Below are 23,084 nucleotides of genomic sequence, written 5' to 3' on the forward strand. Positions count from 1 at the left end.
AATCAGAGCGCGGGCAGCGGCCAGCGCCTCTCGCTGCACGTCGCGTAGGTGACAGATTGGGGTGGCACCGCATCCCTCCCCGGGGAGGGGAGGTAGGACGGCTCTTCCCGTTTCCTCCCCTGCCCTCCAGGCCGACCTCGCTGAGCGAAATGTGTTGTCGGAGCGCGGGCCGGGCTCTCTGGGTGCTGCTGCAGCGGCAGCCGCCGGCCCGGGCAGCGCCGCTCATGCCCCGGGGACCGGCCGCCTGCTACGGGTAAAAACCACAGCCACCTTCTTCCCCACTTCCCCAGCTCGCTCCTCCCTACCCGTGGCTCGGGGAAGGGGATATTTGACAGACGGGGGCGGGAGGAGGGGGAGTCGGCGGCGCGGGATGAACAAGGTGTGTTGGCAGAGGGGGTGTACACTAGGTCGGGTTGGGGGTGACAAACTGGTATCCTGAGGATCCTGCTCCTGCTTTCCCTGTGCTGCAAGGAGCTGTACAAGGAAGGCTCCGCAGCCACTTCTCCTCAGGCAGTGCCTGCCACCCTCCCTTCTGCCGATCCCCGCAAGGCAGGACGTGCTGCTGACCCACTGCTCCTCTGCCCACCTGCTGCTGACAAGAGGCTCCTTGCAGGGCACCGAGGTTGCAAAGACAATACATATGTCTAATATATATATATATATATATATATGAAATACTGGTTTTTCTGCAAATCCTACCAAGGAAAACTGACATGCTACGATAATGTTTTCCCCTTGCACAGATAAAGGCTAGGTTGTATTGTAGCACAGCTGCAACAGAGGTAGTTCTCAAATTAAGCTGCACTCCTACAGCAGTATGAGGTGAAGTACAAGATCTGCCTACTCGGCATCTGTGCTGTCTTGGTAAACATAGGCAGTATGTATCCAATGCTTCTCAAGAGCTATAAACCTTAACATTACTAATTCAGATATCAAATAGCAGGGTGGGGTTTGCTTTGTTTTACCATGGTTTCCGGTTATGCCAACCAATGGAAAAATACAGTCCTTATGAAAACTTAACAGAAGTGAAGTCACCACACTGACAAGCCACTGAAGTGATATCAGGCTCACAGAAACTTGGTGTTGAGGAGACCAAATCTGCCTTAGGTGTAGCCAGTTCCAACACAGTTTCTCAATGCATTAAAAAAAACAATTTATTTGTTCTTAGTCTGAAAAGTATTGTAAATACTCTCTGTGTGAAACTCCTGGATTTCATTGGACTTCACACTGAGGCACAATCCAAGAATAGAAAAGCATCACAAACTCAGCAAAATTCTCAAGCCTCTGATGTTAATAATTAATCATAAAAAATGTAGAACTTTGAAAAAAAAAAAGCAAGCATGTGAATCAGGAAAGCAGAACATAGAACTGTCTGTTGATACTACGTGTTGCTAACCTTTTTTTTAAAAGGTAACAAGATGGTGATTATTACTGTTTTGTTAGGAACTGAAAGAGGTTTGGCAACTATTAATCAGAACAAAAAATTACATATTGCTATAAAATTTAATAAGAGCAAGATGCTCATTTGCTGTGGTGAGAACTATGATAAAATACCTGTTGAAAATAATGACAAACCAAAAGATGGTATCAAGAATTAAAACATTCTTTTATAAGGAGAAAAAAGTGAAAGTTATTAAAAAAGGAGACAAGGCAGCCACCTGAATACTATATTCAGAATTCAAGTTAGGAAGTGTATAAGCCACATCGGGTATGAAATATACACTTAAAGGAAGTTTAACATTACAGTCACTTGGATCACATTAGCATAACAGTTCAGCAAAACTCACTGAAGTTATATTGACACAATGAATTTCTTTGAGCTGTACTCTTGCCACAGATCTGCATTTGTACTCTAGTTCTCAAATTGGGTCTGCACAGGTGGAAGGTCCTGATTCTATTCTGCACAGTCACTGCTTATATTCAGGCATGAGGCATGATAGGTTATGTAGACCTAAGATTTTATGTAAAAATCCAAGTATCTTTGTGTTGAACTGGTTCTGTGGTTTAACTGCCACTTGTGTATTGTGAACCTGAGTTTGCAAGCTATTGTTAATTTTCCTTATGAAAAGGTGTTAAATTAGTGGGATTTTTTACCTGTAATCCAGCATTTTAAACCCTATATATGGATGGAACTATGCTTACATACTCTAAGTAGTTCAGACTTTATATGTTAAAATTGAATTTTTAATAAATTGCACAGTGCCTATCATGGAATAGAGATTATTGTTACATCTAAGAATGTCTGTATGCGTGTGAAATTCACACTGATGAATTCATAAGGCAAGAATATTTAAGTAAATTGAGAAGTGCAGGGAATGAGGGCTAATCATTAGATAACTCATGGCAAGATTTTTATCATACTACTACCTTTAAATAAAATGCGTTAGGTTGTTGAAAAGATTTCTTGCAACCATTAGGGCACAAGTTTGCTTGGGAGAAGAGATGCAATGATTTATACTGTTATGAACGTACTTTCAATCTATGCTGCTTCTGCTTTCTCACTAGGTGTTTGTATCTAGATATGGTATCTCAGGTCACCTATTTGCATTTACACATATGTCTTCCTCTGTACTGAAGGTTAATGTAGGGGTTTAAGGGTTGGGGCTGAGAGGTGGCCTATGCAGTCGTTTTCTGTGATAATTTTTTAGTGTGTGGATTTATGTGGTGTTTTCCAGTTAAACATTATCTCCTGCTGCGATTACACTGACAGAAATATTATTATCACATTCTTTTTCTCTGCTCTCATCTCAGTGCAAAGTGAGACCATTGTAGACCCTGTGGTTCATGGGAAACCATAACAATAGATTGTGGTTTCTTTGGCAGACGGAGAGGCTCAGTTTAGTAATAACAAGGTGAACACCAGCCATTTCAAAAGATATGCTGTGACAGAATGAGGTTTCTCCTCTGTAATGTATTTATTTCAATATGTTCCTGTAGCCACGTAAAGCTGCTTTTTTATTCTCCTTGTTGCACCATCAAGACTACGCTTTAACTTAGTCATTTAAGTACATTTGTGAAACCTAAGTATGAATACTACATAGTGGTCACAACTGAATACTTCTCTGCTCCTGTAAAGCTTTTTATTTAACCTCCTGTGCAGCCATGAAAGGCAAGTGTTGTCATTAATATCTAGGAAGATTATTCTGTATTTCTGAAGTGACCATGTATTAATGAAAATCAACTATCTGAATGTTTTTCTATTTCTCTCCCCTTCCCTCACCCCTAGTACTTCAATAACATCTGCCAAAATCCAAGTGAATGGAGTCCACCTGCATTATCAGCAGACAGGAGAAGGAAGTCATGCAGTTCTTCTGCTTCCCGGGATGCTAGGTCTGGAGATTTTATCTTATCTTTGTAGAGCAATCACCTGTCAAGCTAGAATGCACAAAACTGTTTTGTAGTATATACAACTCCTGATTATGGAGCGTCATAATTTAAAAAAAATTTTGCTACACATACAACAGATAGGAAAATGCAGAGTTATTGCCATCAGTTAACAGTTTTTAAAGATTTCATTTATCACACCAGGTGGCTTTTATACAAGGTCTTGGCTTGTGTGATGGTCACTCACCTTCTGGATTTAACTGTGCAAAGGCAGTGTCTCGGACAGGTGGCAAAGAGTTACACAAGGTGGGAAATAGCAGAAGGGTGGTGAAAATCAGGTCAGTTATATTTGTTACACAGACTGAATCATGCATTCCTTTTTAGAAGCTAGATGCATTCCAATTGAATTAATAGACATGATGCAGCATTTGCAGTTTATAATGAAAAAGTCCCAGTTAAAACTTGCTTATTGCTTAAAGGAGTATTTTCAGGTTTTGACTTTTCAGGGCAACATCATTAAGATTCTCAGTGGCTTTTTGAGGTGGACAACAGGTTTGCTAGATGAATGCTATCTGTCCATCTGTTTTTGATAACAGCCTTTTAAAATTAACACAGACTATTTTTTCTGGGTTCTTGCAGTTCTAAAGAACCAATCACTTACTAACAGTTTATAACAGGCTGTCAGTAGGACTGTTATTGTGCTCAGAGTTGGGCTAATGCTTGACTGAATTGCTGGATCAAGATGATAGAATGTCAAGAACTGAAGAGCAGGAAACATTTGTTCTTGGCAGCAATGTTTTCAAGTCTCCATGAAGTGGTTCTTTCTTTCAAAGAATTCTCAAGGGGACAGTGGAAAAAAGTTAATGCTAGGCATGCTTCAAAAAGTCATATGTTTTAACCTATTCATTTTAAACAGCTTGTTAAACTAGTAATGCTGTTACCAATATTAACTCTTTAAATAGACATACTGTATTTCTTCAGTTGTGAGTAATATTATTACTATTAGGTGTACATTGTTATTGTGCAGTTAACATTAGTAAAAATAGGATCTTTATCATGGTTGAGTTTATGGTTTAGTATTTTCGGGCAACATATGGGAATGAACTTCACATTCTGACTGTCATATCCTTCTTCCCTTTTACAGACACTAAGTTTTCAATATTATTTCATTGTTAGACTAACAAGTTTGATGTAGCAACAAGATAAGTATTTTCAGGTGAACAGAATTAATTAGTCTCTAGACTATTTGTAAACTACCTTAAATCAAAATAGAATTATCTCTATCTAGGTAGAAAAATACTAAGAAAACCATGAAAACACAGCACTCAGATATGCTCTCAGTCTTGTGTAATTTTTAAGTGATGAAAATATAGTATAACAAGCATGCACATGATAGTGTAGAGGTGATACAAAGCCTCTGTAAGAGTCAGTTTGTTGTTGGCATTTTTCAAACAACCTGATATTTTGCTTCTGACTCTAATATAACAATGCATAGCCAATTTTATATTTGATTTCCATCATTTGAGCATATTAAATCTGAACAAGTTTTAATGAAATAGCATTTGGTACTGTTACCACATGACCATTATGCAAATAAGACATAAATTGCAGTCTTACCTTCATGCTAATGTTCACAGATAGCTTAATACAATAGACTGGAGTACTTCATCTTTAAATCCTTTGAATGTCTGAATCATTAATAAAAGAAATGGTTCTGCATTGGAAAAGAAATGGCTGTATTTGGCTTGTCTTGGAACTATACATATTAGGCAAATCATAAGTTACAGTTTTATGCTTCTGTGTCACCACTATCTCCTCAGGCAACAAAGTATTTAAAGGTCAGCTTTAAGTACCAATATCCTCACAGAAGTGCTTTATCAAATAGCAACAACTGTCTGACTCAGTACTTTTCAACTACAAATTTGTAGCTAGAGTCAGCATATTCCTCCCTTTCAGTTTCACCTGTGCTTCCCAGGTAAACAGCAATGACCATGTTAGTGCTTGAAATCTGTCAAAGATAAATCCCTAGTCAGGTAAGTCTGAGATAAATCATCTGTGTAGAGCACAGTTTGTGATAAGCTTACATACCTACCAGAAATGGTTTGCTCTGAACATATTGCAGATGGTTCTAAAGATTTTAATTGGGGTACTTCCTGTCTGAGAGTTGCAATAGATAGTTACACTTAGAGATAAAGAGTACTTCAATTGTTGGATAATCTTTTTTTTAGAATAAAGTTACAAGTTTCCACAGGTTTTCATTTAGAGTATATATACTATGTATGTATTATGGTGGTTAATAAAACTGAAAAATTCTGTTTCAGGAAGTGGTCAAACTGATTTTGGACCTCAGCTTAAGTTTATGAATAAGCAACTTTTCACAATTGTTGCCTGGGATCCTCGGGGATATGGAAAGTCCATTCCTCCATCTCGAGACTTTCCTCCAGATTTCTTTGAAAGGGATGCAAAAGATGCTGTGGATCTTATGCAGGTAAATCTATTCTGAGATTTTATTCTTTCTTTTTTTTTTTTTTTTTTTAAAAGCTGTCTTTCTTAAACTTTAGGAAGGAGGAAGGTTGTTTCCAGTAGACAACAAGTTATGCAAAAGATGGTACAAATGAAGACTTTGGAGTGAGCAAGTACACACTAGTATGGAAAATATTTTCTTCTTCCATCTATTCTGCAAGATGCATAGTGGTTCAGCAGTGGGAATTAATTATAAAGCAATGTGCATTTATTCCAAGACCTGCCCTAAGAGGTTTGCAGCCAAGAACCATATAAGTTCTTGGTAAAGTATATGTTAAAACCAAAGTCTATGCAGTGGTTTAATTGAAGAGATTACAGTACTGAAACGCTCTTAGAAAAATTTCTATCTAATAGTATCTTGGAATTTTGCCTTGAACAGCCCATTTTAAGAAACATTTGATTCTAAAAATTTACCTGATGCTTTGCATTTTACAGCATATTACTGAAATAATTTTTGTGGGAAATCAAAGGGTTCCTATGACCATACCAAATTTTAATAACTAATACAACTTTTGTGATTGTAAAGAATGTGGCTTAAGGCTGTTATTATTTCTCCTTCTTGCAGATTTTTTTTTTATTCAAATCTGTGTTTTTGTGTTCTTCTTTTATTCTATCCTATAAGTGCCGACACAATTTTCTGGTTTAGTTTTAACTAATATTTTAGCTTTGTTATATTAAGCTATATGGTCTCTTTGGTCATGTTAAGGAAGTTGGCAGGGCATTCAAATTCCAAAAATATGAGACAAGATTCAGACAGTCAATCCAACTGTATTTCTGTAATAAAAAATAACCTTTCAGAAACCCATCTGGAAATGGAAATGCAGCCTTCCTGGTATATTCTGCATAGTGAAACAAAATAAGTCTGACAGGAGAATCGGGATTAAGACACACATTTGCCCTCTAACCATAAAAGCAATCCCTCTGCACTGTAAATCTTCAATTTCTTCTGCTACACTAGCAAAGAAAATAAAGATGCCGCCATGAATAGGTGACAAACTTTCAGTCTAAATGGTTCTAATCCCCTTTCTTGACCCTGTTCAAATACTAATAAATGCAAAATAGAAAACAGAGCTTTCCCCAAAGGGAACGTAACCATGTAGCTTCCAGTCAAACAGGACAGCAGCCTACCAATCTCTAGAGCTGCCAAAACAAATGAGACATAGCATCCTGGTTTTTTGAAGATGTTTCTTAATATAAGTGTATAATAACAAATTATTAAAATCTTCCCAAGCGTGGGTTGCTTGCTTCTATTTTAGCATATTATAAAGTATAGCACAAATCCCAAGGAACCATTCCAGCTGTGATATGCAGAATATAATGGTTTACATGCATCATCCAGCCTACACTCAGACAGAAAACACATCCATATAGGTGAGCCTTCAGAACCTTTGTTCTAGTCTCCTTCCAATTCTGGTATCTCTACTGGAGATATGAGTGCTGCAAGCTTCCTGTGAAATAATAAAAGCTGAAATTCTACTGAGTATTTAGCACCTTTATGCAGATGACACTATTCTGTATCTCTGTATGTGTTCTCTGAAGGAGCTTGCTTGAAATAAAAGGAGTACAATGCATATAAGTCCACTTCCCCACACTCCACCCCAATGTCTAATGCTAGCAAAGTCAATAGCATTAAAACAATCATTAGGGAAATAATTAGTATTGATATTTAAGAAATTCTTACTCTTCAGAGCTACTGTCCTAGTGAAGGGATGAGCTTGGGCTTCTCCATGGTTTTGTAGATCAGTTGTAATTTTGGCTTGTGATACACTCCCTGTGACCCAGTTAAAACATAACGTGCAGAGTGCTTTGTATTGCAACTCACTGTTGTATGTTTTTTCTCTCACAGCATATTGGTCATTTGATTGCATTTCACATAGGTCTAGATGGAGAAGGTGACTGAAAGAAATCTTGTTCACTTAGAGAGTAAAGGCAGCACAAAATCCCCCACAGAATTGCGCTGCACAACCAGCTTTCAAGTTATTGCCAATATTAGGTAGAGACCTGTACTGTAAAGTAGTTCAAAATTAAAGCAAATAAACATGCATACCTTATCCAACACATCTCTTACATCACATTGTTTTTTGGAAGGCTGCAAAGGATAAATTAAATTCCTCCTGCTGGAAAGGCATCCTGAGATAACCCAAGGAATGTATCAAGATGATGGCTAGTGAACGAGAGGCAAATAGATCTCAAATAACCTGGCATAAAGAACAAAAATTTTTATCAGTTATTCCACCCATCAGCCAGCCTTGAGCTCCGTAATTTGCTATTGGCAGTAAGGTAACAGTAGGAACAACATCAAAAATTTAACTTTTACAAGCACTGCTGCCAGCTCCCAAAATCTGCCAAGACGTCAGTAATCCTTCAGCAACACAATAATGGAAGTTGGTCACAGATTACTTTTTCAGCAGAGCAGGCCCAACTGGTCAGCTACTAAAATTCAAGATTCTCTCTTTTCTTGCTGTCAGCTCTTACTTTACATGTCCCTTTCTTTCCCCTATCTTTTTTCTTTTCTGTTTAGTAATTATAGCTCAGCAGAGTGAAATCTAAAATTGCTCAGCACTACAGTGAGCAGTATAACAAGGAAGAAGCCCAAACAAGAAAAGCCTTATAGGGATAGAAGTTTGCTAAATATCGAGCTGACTGATAGTTATGCCTCACTTGAGCATCAAGTTTATAAGCAGACTAGAAACTTCTTTTTCTCACTCTGTAGTTGTTTCTCTCATTGCCTGTATTTTTGCTTTCTTCTATACCAACAATGTACTGGGCTTCCAAGAACACCAAGCACCAGAGAAAATCATTCAGCTAACTTGCTCCTTTTCCTACCAAAGTACACTATCTTCCTTAATCACATCTAAAAGGCTGCAAAACAAAACCAAAAACCACTTTGAAACCTTTATATTTGCTTGTTAATGAGTTCACAAACTGAAGTTTCTATATGCAAAACTGCAAATATCACTTAACCACTGAGCATTGTCCCTGTACAACCTTCAGATGCATTTACTCCTGAGTGCCTTTACCTTCCCGACACTCTTTGCCCACTGAACATAACACACGCAAAGTCCTCTCACCTCTTGCTCCAGTACCCTCTACCACATGTTCTGATTTATGAAGAAACAAGAGTTTCAAATTCTAGTGGAAAGCATTATCACAGAATCATAATATATGGTGAGTTGGAAAGGACCCATCAGGATCATTGACTCCAATTCCTGGCCCTGCACAAATTCCCAAGAATCACACCATGTGCCTGAGAGCGCTGTTCAAATGCTTCTTGAATTCTGTCAGGCTTGGTGCTGTGGCCACTTCCCTGAGGAGCCTGTTCCAGGGCCCAATCACCCTCTGGGTGAAAAAATTTTTCCTGATATCCAAGCTAAACCTCCCCCAACTCAGCTTCATGCCATTTCCTCAAGTCCTGGCACTGGTCAGAATAAATTAAGGTCTTGGTTGTTGTATTTTTTGCCCTGAGCCTTCCTTTTTGAGGAGGAGGAATTTCATTAATAATGTTTTGAATTGCAATTCACCATGAAGTAACATTTAAAATATACACTTAAAAGCTTCAGAAAATGTGACTTAGCCACTAAAACTTGATACAATCCTTTAGGAAATACTTTAAGCATTTTTTGGTTGTTACAGAGCAGATTTTTTTTTTTTTTAGCTCAGCTAGCATCAGAAAATTGGATCACTGGGTTCCATTTTTTAAGTCTTATGCTTTTCTTTTTCTTAAGTTTAGCTTGATCTTTGATTACCTACCATCCACACTGTGATAGTCTTTGCCGACTTCATACCAAGAGAATCCACAGATTCTTCATACCATCAGGCTCTCTGAAAAGTCTTTATTCTCCATTGTAAATAAACATTTCTTTTCCTTTTTTTTGAGTCCTTTTTTAAATGCAGCAAGGTTCTAATTAGGACTACTGCCTGTTTCATAAAAGAGTTTATAGAAAATTGAAATGGTGGGTGTAATTTATTGTTTTCTAAATAGTTCTTCTAAATAGACCTTCTCTCTAGTATTTTTTTGTATAGCAGGAAAATTATGCTTTCTAAATATGAAAGCTAACTATAGTTCAACTACGTAGTGTTGTATCTAAAACTGTGAAGTTAATTTTCAAGAAATATTTGACGTTTGCTTGTAAAATCAGCTGATGATTAGCATGTAACTTTCTTGCATAAATCAAGGCACTAAAATTTAAGAAGTTCTCTTTGCTGGGGTGGAGTGATGGTGGAATCACAGCACTCATTGCAGCTGCAAAGTATCCAAATCTTATCCACAAGTTGGTTGTCTGGGGAGCAAATGCCAGCGTTACTCAAGAGGATGTGAGAATTTATAATGGTATGTACAAACTGAATATCGTATCCTAAATGAATTATTTTAATTTCTTCTTGACCCAAGAATCTTAGTCATGTAATAGCTAAGAGGAGACAGAGTTGAGGATACCACAAACCTAAAGAGATAGGACACAAAATTCGCTACAGTGCTGAGTATAGGGATAGATTAAAGTTATAGTGAGAAACTCTCTAACAATTACTTTAGGGGTAATATAACAGATTTTTTAACAAATCCTCAGCAACTTACACAGCTGAAAAGTGTAAGTTATAATAGTATTTTTCAGAAAGTCAAATTTTTGTCGCTATAACAAACTCCTAAAAATAAATTCCAAATAATACTATTGACAACAGGTTTGATTTCTTTTCTCACATCTTGCACAACCTTTAAACAAGATCCACAGATAATCACTGGGCTAGCACATAACAGCTTTGCCTCTAGGGCCTATATAATAATATATAGACAGTAAGAAAACAAGTTCATAACTTACCTATTAAGTTTGGGAAGCAAATGAATCATTCAAGTAAGTGTCCCAAGATACCTTTATAATTTGAATTCCTTTAAAGTTAATTATTGTCATTACAAAGTCTTTGCAAAGTAAAGAAACATGGGATTTACGATCCTTATTCCACTCACATGAAATAGAATTTGATCACTTCTTACTATAAAGGAAAATAGCAAAAAAACTGGTAGTAAATTCAGAAAGGGAACATATTTCCTTTTGAACATAGAAATTAAGACTTAGCCATGTAGGCTCTCAACAAATGTAGCCCAGTATAATTTCATTATAGTGACTGGAGTTTGATTTAAACCAGCTGTGAAATCTGACTAGCTTCAGCTAATATACAAGTGTATGTATTGCACATGTGTATTTAGCTCACCTATATTAAAACACCTTCAGTGGTAGTAGTAGTATATTTTTTAGTTCAGAAAGCAAAATGCTTTTTAGCTCTGTAAAAGTGCCGCATTATTTCTTTACATGTTTTTATATTTATGAAGTTTTTATTATATAAATATGAAATGCATATCAGTTAGTATCAGCCAGCAGGCTAAAATGTATAAATAAATAAATAAACAAATAAATTAAGTCCTACTTTACATGGAACATCCACTGCAATGCTGACCTTTGACCTCTTTGTGGACTGGTGCTTTCAAAATCTCTGAGTGATGGAGCTTAGCGAATAGCAGCACAAGTCTTCTACAACTGACTCATCAGTGCATCTCAGCTGCAGTGGAGTGTTTCATAGGAGAGAAAGGTGTTTATTTGGTATCTTATGTCCTTTCAACATTGGCTTCTCCCTTCTCTTTTTAAATTGAGGCCAGCCACAAGGAGAAAACAGTAGATTCTATATGGGAAACAGCTGTTCAGTAACACCTAGCCTGGGGTGAGCAAGCTCATTTCCAATCAGATGCTGTTATAAAACACTTTCAGTCACTGCTACCTTTGTCATTTGGCCAGACAGGTTCTGTTTGTTAATTAACACCTCACTCCTTTCTTTCCCAAATTCCCATTTGAAACCAATTAAAAGCTTTGCTAGTGGCATATATGGTGTTTGATGATTCAGTAATTTCAGACTGTCTGCCATGACAACTTTGTTTCAGGCTTTATCGGTACAAAGCTGTACACCTGAAATACAGTTTAGTGAAAGTCACTCATTTGGACTTTGTGAGCAGTACTGAAAATTTTAGAGGGAAAAAAAGTTTGGTAAATCTGATAAATAAATGATTAGAATGTCAGATTATTTGTAGAGCTTTAGCCGGCCTGCCATGAGTCACAGAACTCTACTAAGTAGAATCACTTGTTTTTCTGTAAGACTATGGCAAATGTACCGTGATGTCAGCCTGCTGGAATGCCTTAATAAGAGCTTCCTTCCTCTGAGAACTGGTAGGAGCCATGGAAGAACTTCCATCCATGAGCCAGTGCAAAAGGCTTAGGGATATAAAAAAGAACTGCCAGCTCTGGCATGCTGATAAAACATTCCCATTTTTATACACAAAGTACCTCCTTGAGCTTCTCTTCTGAAAGCCCTCTAAAAAGGACCATTGGAAGTTTTAGCAATGAGTCCTTTGATTACAATTTTTTTCAGTTGTTCCTTGTGGCCATAATAACAAGATGGTCCTTTACAACTCAGAAGACCCCAGCAGAGATTGCACAACTATCTCTTTTATACCGTTTTGATACTATGAATTATTTAAAACCATTCATTACTGTTTCAAGTTCGAAAGACATATTTGCAGTCTGGTTTGAAAACTGGGTTGTATCTTGTTGCTGGAAAGGACTTAACATATTTCAATGTTATTTTATGTAGGCATCCGAGATGTTTCAAAATGGAGTGAAAAGGTCAGGAAACCACTGGAAGAGATGTATGGACATAACTACTTTGCAAAAACTTGTGAGGCTTGGGTAGATGGAATATCTCGCTTTGCTGGAAATTCAGATGGTAAGGCTTTTACAATATTGAACTGAAGCAATTATAGCAGCAGTTCTGGATAAAAATCTAACAGTACTCACAGTAACCAGTAAAGGAAGGACTCTGCATATGGCATTAAAAGCTGGGTCTGACTCACACTCAGGAATGAAGCAATTACTTTGTAGATGGTTCACAGAACCAGCAAGGTACAGGAGGAAAACACATCTATGGAAAACATTAGCTGATGAGTCTCTCCTCTTGTTCCACCACAAAACTGCATTATCAAGTCATTGCTTTTGTGCAGACTGAACAGGAGAGATTCTGCTTAAGCAGAATCTTCTTCTCCTTTTCTGTCTCTGTGTCAAAGGATTATCTCTTGGTGACACTGTTAAGATATCCCAAAAGTGTGTTCTTTCCTGTTTTTGCAAACTGGAGCTGAAGAACTCTTTCAGACCTAGAAGTATATGTGTTAAAAAAGAAGGAATGTCAGATTTTGAGAACTCAGAATTAAAAAAGCACATTTAAAGAACACTATTGCTATATCTTAGGCGTTTAAAAAATTAAAAAAAAATAGTTCAACTAGACGATGTAATTGTTTATCTCTGAAGATTTCTGCAATTACTCTACATAGAGGTTTTCAGCCAAGGCTATTTTTAAATTTAAGTTAAGACACTGAAACAAAGGTGCAGATACAGCAGATGTAAGAAAAGGGCTTAATAAAACCCATCAGAGAGAAAAGGAAGACAGCAAAGTTTACACTGGTCAAAAACTCAACTCAGGCTCTTTTTTAAGATGTAGACTATCTGCCCTAAATGGGACAGCTTTTAGTGTGAAATGTCATAAGAAATGAACTTTTAGAAGGAGCCAACACTTAACGAAACTGAGTAAGTTGCATAAAGTTGCAAAATCCAAGATTCTTGCTGCTGTTATTTCCTTTACTAGGAAATAACTGCCAACTATGACCTTAGATAACTTAAATTTACTTATTCTGAAACACAGTCAACATTTCTGCAGATGTTGGAGGACTGTGGGTTAAATGGTCTAAATGAAAATATTTAACCAGTAGAACTGCAAACTAAGACTCTATAAATAAGGAAGCAACTGGAAAAAACTCTATGAAACGGCCTCTGACTGTAGAGCTAAGGAAAGTGTGTGTGTATGAGCATTAACCTTACAGCTGTTGGTAGCTGCAAGGTGACAACTACACACAGGACAAAGTTAGCTTGAAGAGAAATGGAATATTAAACTCATCAAGGATGTTTTGCCCAGAGATTCCCTTGTGAGAAGTTAGGCAATGAGTTTGGATACTGAGTTACTAAGGGATGAGGAAAAAAGAAAGGGGGAAATATTCAGAAGAGTCTTTAAGCAAAAGCATTAAAATTGCTTCTAATGAGATTAACAACTAGTAAGCATAAAATTATCCTTGAGGTTCTGAATGGGCAGGGAAAATAACCTTTGAATAGTTTTAGTACAATTTGTATTGAATGGTTATGCTTTTGTAATGGGTTTACATGTCCAGGTTTTGGTAGCAGGGTGGTGGCTACAGGAGTGGCTTCTGTGAAAAGCTGCTTAAAGCTTCCCCTGTGTCCGGCAGAGCCGATGCCAGACAGCTCCAAGATGGACATGCTACTAGCCAAGGCTGAGTCAGTCAGAAATGGTGGTAATGCCTCTGTGATAAGATATTTAAGAAGGAAAAAAAAAAGTTCTTGCAGCCAGAGAAGAGCAGAGTGAGATTATGTGATAGGAGCAACTATGCAGACAGCAGGGTCAGCGGAAAAGGAAGGGGAGAAAGTGCTCCAGGCTTCAGAGCAGAGATTCCCCTGCAGTCCATGGTGAAGACTATAGTGATGCAGGTTGTGCCCCTGCAGCCCATGAAAGTCAACAGGAGTGCAGAGATTCACCTGCAGCCCGTGAAGGAGACTCATGCCAGAGCAAGTAGATGCCTGAAAGGAGGTTGTGAACACATGGAAAGCCCATGCTGGAGCAGGGACCTGCAGACCTATAGAGAGAGAGCCCACCCTAGAGGAGGTCTCCTGGTAGGATTTGTCACCCTGTTGGGGACCCACAATGGAGCTGGCTGTACCTGAAGGATTGTATTCTGTGGAAAGGTGACCCACACTGGTGCAGTTCGTGGAAAACTGTGGCCCGTGGGATGGACTCACGCTGGAGAAGTTCATGGAGGCCTGTCTCCCATGGGAGGGACTCCACGCTGGAGCAGGAGGACTCTTCTCCTGGAGCAGTGGCAGAAACAACTGACCCTAACCCCCATTCTCTATCTCACTGCACTCTGTGGGGAAGGAGGTGGAGCTGAGAAGGAATTTCTAAGATTTGTTTTACTTCTCATTATCCTGTTCTGATTTCATTAGTAGTAAATTCCATTAATATCTCAAAGTTCAGTCTATTTTGCCTGTGACGGTATTCAGTGAGTCATCCCTCCCAGTCCTTATCTCAACTCATGAACCTTTCATTATATTTTCTCTGCCCTGTCCACTTGTCAGGGGAAGTGAGAGTGGCTTTGGTGGGTGCCTGGCACCCAGCCAGGGTCAACCCACTACATCATCGCAGACAACAAAGGGTCTGGGAGGTGCAACAGGCCTGAGTACCACCCAAGTTAACTTGTTCATAGAAGTAGCAAATCTTGTAACCTGACAACTGATGTAACAAAATACAGCATTAACATGAGGGTTGTAAGACTAAGGCTGAAAAGAACAAAGCCAGGAAGGAGATGCATGTATTGGCTTTGAAGAGTCAAAGAGAGCCTGGGGGAAATGTAGAACAGAGGTACTTCATTCTCTCTATCCTTTTGTGCTAGTATCCATTAATGAAGCAAATTGCAGTGAAGTAACATTTTGGAGAAAGAAAGGTTAGCTATAGTCCTACTTACCTAGTTCTGTAGATTAATTGCACAGTATCAACAAGGAGAGGCAATAGCTAGAACCCAGTGGAGTTCAGACGCATCTACAAAAGCAGTTTCAGTCTTTCATACAATTTCAAAATAAAGTGTGACCTTCATTTATTTTCTCCCTAGGTAATATCTGCCAAGAGTTGCTGCCAGATATTAAATGCCCCACATTTATAATTCATGGTGAGAAAGACCCTTTGGTCCCACAGGCTCATGCAGAATACATTCATAAGCACATCAAAGGCTCTCGGTAAGTTATATGATGGAGTTTTTATAAACCATTGTTGAAGAGATGAAGCAGTTCAAACCCACAGTGTTTTTAAAAAAAAAGTATTTGGACAAGTTGTCTCTGCCACAGAGCTATTCTAAACATCCCTGGCAAGTTACAATGCAAACAGTGTAGCTGAACCTTTCTTGCAATATAAAAAGTACAGTATTTTAATAAGCTCCTTCCTAAAGCCCTCTGAGAGAAACCAAGTTCCTTTTCCTCTTTTGACTAGTCACACAGAACCAGCACTCTCCAATATTTATCAAAACAAGCAAATTTCTGCTTTAGTTGTTGTGACCATTGCATTCTTTTTGCTGTAAGAGACCTCATTTCTATCCCATTCAGTAGAACAGGGAACTTAGATGATATGAATGGGGAGAGACTCCCAGTTATTAGAGAGAAAAGCACAGGACACTTCTGTTTGGTCTGCCTTGCTGATGTGAACCACAACCTTCAAAATTTTAGGTTTCCAATTGCCCCATGAATTTTCAGTGTTCTTAAGAAAAACAGAATGAGAAAAAAAAAAGGTGCAACTGTTCTCTAAGATATTACTTTATCAACAAGAAAAATCTGAGGGCACAATGTGCTTCATGTGTGTGCTGTGGTTTTATCCCAGGCAGCAACTAGGTACTGATCAACCCCTCACCAGTGGGATCAGGAAGAGAATCAGATGAGTAAAAGGGAAAAAACTCATGTGTTGAGATAAAGACAGTTTAATAGGTAAAGCAAAAGCCGCACATGCAAACAAAGCAAAACAAGGACTTAACTCACTGCTTCCCATAGGAAGGCAAGTGTTCAGCTATCTCCAGGAAAGCTGGGCTCCATCACACATAACAGTTACTTGGGAAGACAAAACATCATCAACTCCAAACATCCCCCTTCCTTCTTCTCCCAGCTCTATATGCTGAGCATGATGCCATAGGGTATGGAATATTCCTTTGGTCAGTTAGGGTCCAGCTGTGTCCCCTCCCAACTCCTTGTGCATCCTCAGCCTCCTTGATGGTGGGGAGTATGAGAAGCAGGAAAGGCCTTGACACTGTGTAAGCAACCACTGTTCAGCAATAACAGAAACATCTCTGTATTATCAACACTGTTTTCAGGACAAAAACATATCTCCATAACAGCTAGTGTGAAGAAAATTAACTCTATCCCAGCCAAAACCAACACAATTCGAAAATTCCAGAAATGCTTCCTATTAAAAGTTAGGATTCTACCAGCTAAATTTTCTTCATAAATTTGCACACAAATGCAAGAGTTCTATTACTACTTAGTAAGAGACTGTGATGACTAGTGATAGAGTACAGAAGTAGCAGGGGGGAAAAAAACCACCAAGCACATTTTTATGAATGCAAAATATAGGAAACTGTTTTATTGGTGTCATGTCTGTGCAAAAATGAGTGATATAATTATCTCAAAGTCAGCCCTGCTGATCATAGGAATGCATTATGCCATAGGGAAGATGAGAACAAGAGACCTTCCTAACAATCACATGCAAGTGTTTTGTTCCATGTCTGCTGGTTAGTTACCCCTACGTGGCCTGCTCAGAACACATATCATCCTTTTTGGTTTCACTGAGCTCCAAAATGCTCCAGATACTGACTAAGCCAAGTCATGACAAAAACTAGACAAGGATCTCATAGCTTCTTTTTGGAAAACAAGCCCAAAAGGAAACACTGATAGAAATTGCCATCCAGTAAAATGTAAACCAGTGATTCTTTGCATGCCTTTGTGCTGGTGTTCTCCCCTGTATGCATATTTGTCAGAAAACAAACCAGATTAATGATGTTCTCAGAAATGAATACTTGGGTACATGGTCCCCTTCTTGCCTGGTTGCATTGGAAATGCATTGGACATTGGACATGGTTGCATTGGACATGTTCCATTGGGAAGCAGAAGGAAAACCATAAATTTAGCACATTCTCAGTAACAAGTTTCTATCATCAGCTTTTCTTGCCTTGACTTTTATCTAGTAAATTAGAAAAAGCTTTTTCTGCTCTGTAATGCAGATACATTTCTTGTTTCTCTTATGGTAGAAGAGCGTGCCATCACTCTGCCTTTGCATGGTATGGCTGGAGTTAGGTAGTGTTACAGCAGTAGGAAACATTAACAGCAGTAGAAAATAGCATACACAGTGCTATAGGTTTGTGCATCTGTGCTGCTTAGTCTTTGAAGAAAGAGACTTAATGAAATTCAGATAAAGTTTGGTAGAAAAGCTGGGTACGTTCACGTCCTATTGGCTCTTTTCCTAAAACAAAACAGCACTTGTCACCACTAAAAGATTAATCCCCCTTGCTGTAGTAGGACATGAAGGCAATGACATACCAGTCAAAATGGCTTTAGCTCTGTTGAAACCACTTAGTATATGGTAGAACAAAAACAACTTAAAGAATTTCCCATCCTCATAAAAAGAAGTGGACATACCTGATGTATAAAGTTTGTCTCAGACAGAAAACAATAGTAAGTAGCATTTTAGGCATGTCACACATATCCATATTACAAAGATCTAACCTTCTTAGGAGCTACCACTTCTAAGCTTTTGTTATAACCGAAGAAGTTCTGACTTCCCTTTTTACTTTAATGAATGAATGGCGTTAGGTTGGGATTGTCTTTTTGCAGAAAGATTAGACAAGGTACAAACACTAACCAAGTTTGAGCTGTGACAAGAACTCTACATTTTTGTAGTGATCTCTTCAGTGTGTTCACTGCCCAGCACAACTACTGTTCTGTGAGAGACAAAGTGCTCAGGTACTTCACATACCTTTGAAAGATGCAAGCTGTTCACATAAGTTTTGGAATCTTATCTTCTTTGTAGATCATAGAAAAGGCTTCTAGAAACTGGGCAAAATTTGTTTCAAGCTTATTTTATCCTTCTCAAAGTGGGGCAATTGGTGTGCTTGTTGCTTCAGCTGTTGCTGTGGTTCACATTCTGAACCACATACCTAGAAACAGTACTTAAGTGTTACTTCAGTTCCTTATTGGGTAAGCAAGAGCAAGGAAAAGGCAACAAGTATTTTAATCACCTATACTTGTGGAATAAAATGTATAATCTGTGTTTGATTTTTTCCTCTTTTAAGGTTGCTTCTGATGCCAGAAGGAAAGCATAATTTACACCTGCGTTTTGCAGAGGACTTCAACAGACAAGTGGAAGACTTCCTACGCTGACTTGAACTATAAAACAAGTTAGAGATGCTTGTCCTTTGACTTGTTTAAGAGTTTAGGGTGGCTTTCCATTTTTATTCAATTTATAGGTAGGTCTGAGTCCTGTAAGAAAAAACATTAAACACATTTTCATGAGAAGCATATGTTTTGAGAATATGTAAGCCTCGGTGGATCAGAGCACACTACTGTGCTGCAAGATTTCTGACATGTCTTTAAACCTACTTGTTGCCACACAGGCTGAGCAGCTGTTCTTCGTCCAATAGAGGGGTTAAGAAAGACAGAAAACATGATCTAGAATACATGCCTTTATGTGCTCCTAACATTAAAGGACGAAAAAAAATTGTGATACTTAGGATTCAGAACTGTTACACTGAGAAATCTGCCAAAGTTACAAGTGCTGAGAAGATAATTAGTACACAGTTTCTAGAAAACATGCTTCACCACCACCATCAGAAGTCATTCAGTATGCATGCCTGCTTTACAGAAGTTCTTTTGATACCAGGGGGCTTAAGCCTCATCCTCCTCCCCTTCCTCTTCAAACTCCCCCTGCTCATCAGCAGTGGCATCCTGGTATTGCTGGTATTCGGAGACCAGGTCGTTCATGTTGCTCTCTGCCTCCGTGAACTCCATCTCATCCATGCCCTCGCCGGTGTACCAGTGCAAGAAAGCCTTGCGCCGGAACATGGCCGTGAACTGCTCCGAGATCCTCTTGAAGAGCTCCTGGATGGCCGTGCTGTTGCCGATGAAGGTGGCGGACATCTTGAGGCCGCGCGGGGGGATGTCACAGACGGCCGTCTTCACGTTGTTGGGGATCCACTCCACAAAGTAGCTGCTGTTCTTGTTCTGCACGTTGAGCATCTGCTCGTCCACCTCCTTCATGGACATGCGGCCCCGGAAGATGGCGGCCACCGTCAGGTAGCGCCCGTGGCGGGGGTCGCAGGCGGCCATCATATTCTTGGAGTCGAACATCTGCTGCGTCAGCTCAGGCACCGTCAGGGCGCGGTACTGCTGGCTGCCGCGGCTGGTGAGAGGGGCGAAGCCCGGCATGAAGAAGTGCAGCCGGGGGAAAGGCACCATGTTGACCGCCAGCTTGCGCAGGTCGGCGTTCAGCTGGCCGGGGAAGCGAAGGCAGGTGGTCACGCCGCTCATGGTGGCCGACACCAGGTGGTTGAGGTCCCCGTACGTGGGAGTGGTCAGCTTCAGGGTGCGGAAGCAAATGTCATACAGGGCCTCGTTGTCGATGCAGTAGGTCTCGTCCGTGTTCTCCACCAGCTGGTGCACGGAGAGGGTGGCATTGTAGGGCTCCACCACCGTGTCCGACACCTTGGGCGAGGGCATCACGCTGAAGGTGTTCATGATGCGGTCGGGGTACTCCTCCCGGATCTTGCTGATGAGGAGGGTGCCCATCCCAGAGCCCGTGCCTCCGCCCAACGAGTGGGTCAACTGGAAGCCCTGGAGGCAGTCACAGCTCTCCGACTCCTTCCTCACCACATCCAGGACAGAGTCCACCAGCTCGGCGCCTTCCGTGTAGTGCCCCTTGGCCCAGTTGTTGCCAGCCCCGCTCTGACCTGGAGGGCAGACCACAAGCAAGGTGCCACATTAGTGCCCCGGGGACAAACAGAGATGACGCCACTTTCCCCTTCCCCATGGCCTCCACCCTTCACTTCCATCCCCACTCTGCCACTGGGTTTCAGGTCCCCCGGGGTCATTTGCATGCTTGCTCCAAGTCTTTTCTGGGTGTTGAGTTCCCACTCTGGGACTCCTCCGTCTCACACTCACTCACCAAAGACAAAGTTGTCAGGACGGAAGATCTGTCCAAAGGGGCCAGAACGCACAGAGTCCATGGTGCCAGGTTCCAGGTCCACAAGGATGGCACGTGGGACATACTTGTTACCTGTGAGAGGAACCCACAGGTTGGTAGCCAGTGTCACAGCACCCCTGCTGTTCTCCCATCCACCTCCCCACATTTCACTGGAGAGACACACTGTCTCAATCAAGACTACTGTATTATCAGTACCTTTCTGAGAACAAAGGTCTCATAGAGGAGTCACTGGCAGATGACAACTCTTGTTTAGGGATATTTCCAGCCTCAGTGAACTGACATGCCTGCCCCATTTATTTAAGGACATCTGAGGAATCAGGCAAACTTACCAGCAGCTTCATTGTAGTAGACATTGATCCTCTCCAGCTGCAGTTCACTGTCCCCATGGTAGCTGCCCGTGGGATCAATGCCATGCTCATCACTGATGACCTCCCAGAACTAGAAGAAATTTTTGAAAAACGGCAATTAGCTATTTCCAGTGCCAGTGGAAACAGCTGGCCAGTGCCAATCACACACACCAGTGCAGTCTGTGCATGCCGTGGCCCTGACCACTCCCTTGCATGGCAGAGCAGCTGCTGGGCAGGAAGGTGAGTCAGTGCTCAAGGGCTTCACTGGCCACAGCAGCTGAATTAACAGAGGGCAGACAAGAAGGCAGGGCATTGAAGTAGAAGTTAATTCGTTCGTAGCTCGTATCCAGAGGGTGACCCTCCCTGGCTATCTGAATTTGTCCTCCTCCCGTTGTCTAGCCTTGGCTTAAGACCCTGTAGCCACTACAAGATGGCAACACTTGCACTCCCTGGGTGGAAGCGGGTAACCCACGGCACTAACACATCTCCCGTTCCCTCCCTCGGGAGCCGGCGCCGTGGCTGCAGAGGGGCGAGGCAGGGAGGGGGTTTCCGCGGCTGCCTGCGGGAAGGCAGGGCAGCGCCTGACCTGGACGCGGGCACATCCCAGCCAGCGCCCAGCCCCGCGGCACCTCACACCGCCGGGGACAGGGGGCACAGGGGCAGGAACCGCGACGCCTTAGCAAGTTGCCCCGGGGCGCTTTTCGTTTCGGGACGGAGCCGCGCGCTACCCGCGGGGTGCTACCCGGGGGGAGCGCCCCGCTCCCCGCACCGGTCCGTACCTTGGCGCCGATCTGGTTGCCGCACTGCCCGGCCTGAATATGCACGATCTCACGCATGGTGCCTGTCTACGGAGCTGCCGCTGCTCCTACCACCTCCTTCGCCGCCTGCACCCGCCGCTGCGGTGGCCGCGCCCCTCGCAGCCCCTTAAATCGGGCGCCGCGCCCCGCCCCGCTGCTGACGTGCTGCAGAAACCGCGCGGGGCGGGCCGGGCCCGCTTATTGTCTCCCGCGCCCCGTGCGGGCCCCGCGTCCAGCCGGCGGCGGGTGCGGGTCTGGGGAGGCGGCAGCCTGCGGCCCCCTCCACATGGAGAACGCCGCTGATTTGAGACTCCGGGGGAACCTCGCCTTCAGCCGTCGGGGGAAAGGCCGGAATCGGACAAGGCATGGCACGTCTTGGGGTGAAAAAGAGAAAAAAGAAAACAAAACCACCTGACTACTTTTTGCACACCTGTTGGAACTCGTCCCATGCTTTCTTTGACCTCTACCACGCTGCAGCAGCAAAGCACGTGCAGCTGTGTTTTACTAGCACCCTCAAGCCTGTATTTCTAGCTCAGGCCTGCTTAATCATATTTCAGTATGTTTTAAGCACAAAATCAATTTTTTCCATAACTCAGGCACCTGAAATAAGCAGGGATTGGGTGGCGATGTTAAAGCCTCCAGCCACTTTCAAGCAGCACAACTCTGTTCTAGATAGTGCTGCTAAACCTGTATTTGTGGGGTTCTGATTTCAGCGACACAGAGGACTGGCATAAGGTTTTATGCCGATACTAAAGAATGCTTTTTTCTGGGAGTTATCCAGCAGTGATAGCAGTTTAGCATCCATAGGACTGGGATATCTTTTTTTTTTCTATAAGTGAAATTATGTTAGATCTTACCAGACACCTGCCATATACCTCATTTTGAAAAATTTTGGATCCTGCTCCAGACATCTCTGCTTGATCTCTCATAGGAAAAAAATGAGCTAAGTATATGGTGGATGACCAAGGGAGGAGGGACAGTTCAAAAACAACAGTGAGAATATAACTAAAGCAACGGAGATACACACCTATATCTGCACTGCTTCCAAGGACTTTATCTGAAACAAATTTCAGCAGGGTCTGTAATGGATTGTGGAGAAACTATTGAACTTGACTATAAAACATTAATTGATTCATAGCTGTAAATATTTTAAAAGTGAAAGTAGTTTTGCCACACAGCTGGCCAAATTATTGAGGACAGCTTTACA

General features: G+C 41.2%; 2 protein-coding genes across 2 annotated transcripts; one reads left to right on the forward strand and one right to left on the reverse strand.

Annotated features, from left to right (window-relative positions):
* Nucleotides 1–62: 62 nt before the first annotated feature.
* On the forward strand, nucleotides 63–19,248 carry BPHL (biphenyl hydrolase like). The gene is made up of 7 exons (XM_032700868.1): nucleotides 63–253; nucleotides 3,227–3,330; nucleotides 5,646–5,812; nucleotides 10,024–10,177; nucleotides 12,481–12,612; nucleotides 15,611–15,734; nucleotides 18,827–19,248. Exons 1-7 carry the CDS (start codon nucleotides 150–152, stop codon nucleotides 18,912–18,914), a joined length of 873 nt encoding a protein of 290 aa, XP_032556759.1. The 5' UTR covers nucleotides 63–149; the 3' UTR covers nucleotides 18,915–19,248.
* LOC116793109 (tubulin beta-1 chain) lies at nucleotides 19,202–21,981 on the reverse strand. Its single transcript, XM_032700745.1, has 4 exons — nucleotides 21,860–21,981; nucleotides 21,063–21,171; nucleotides 20,695–20,805; nucleotides 19,202–20,479 (listed from the first exon to the last, which is right to left on the reverse strand). The coding sequence occupies exons 1-4, from the start codon at nucleotides 21,914–21,916 to the stop codon at nucleotides 19,419–19,421; spliced, it is 1,338 nt and encodes a 445-aa protein (XP_032556636.1). The 5' UTR covers nucleotides 21,917–21,981; the 3' UTR covers nucleotides 19,202–19,418.
* Between the last annotated feature and the right edge of the window lie 1,103 nt (nucleotides 21,982–23,084).

Source organism: Chiroxiphia lanceolata, chromosome 1 (genome assembly GCF_009829145.1).
Source record: "Chiroxiphia lanceolata isolate bChiLan1 chromosome 1, bChiLan1.pri, whole genome shotgun sequence".
NCBI classification, from domain to species: domain Eukaryota; kingdom Metazoa; phylum Chordata; class Aves; order Passeriformes; family Pipridae; genus Chiroxiphia; species Chiroxiphia lanceolata.

What these genes read in the sequence shown, in the direction of transcription:
- LOC116793109 (XM_032700745.1), bottom strand. Translation starts at nt 21,916, where the DNA reads ATGCGTGAGATCGTGCATATTCAGGCCGGGCAGTGCGGCAACCAGATC. An exon ending in GCAACCAGATCGGCGCCAAG is followed by an intron (nt 21,172 to 21,859) that starts GTACGGACCGGT and finishes AATTTCTTCTAG; the next exon opens with TTCTGGGAGGTCATCAGTGA. An exon ending in CTACTACAATGAAGCTGCTG is followed by an intron (nt 20,806 to 21,062) that starts GTAAGTTTGCCT and finishes TTCCTCTCACAG; the next exon opens with GTAACAAGTATGTCCCACGT.
- BPHL (XM_032700868.1), top strand. Translation starts at nt 150, where the DNA reads ATGTGTTGTCGGAGCGCGGGCCGGGCTCTCTGGGTGCTGCTGCAGCGG. An exon ending in GGACCGGCCGCCTGCTACGG is followed by an intron (nt 254 to 3,226) that starts GTAAAAACCACA and finishes CCTCACCCCTAG; the next exon opens with TACTTCAATAACATCTGCCA. An exon ending in GGATGTGAGAATTTATAATG is followed by an intron (nt 10,178 to 12,480) that starts GTATGTACAAAC and finishes TATTTTATGTAG; the next exon opens with GCATCCGAGATGTTTCAAAA.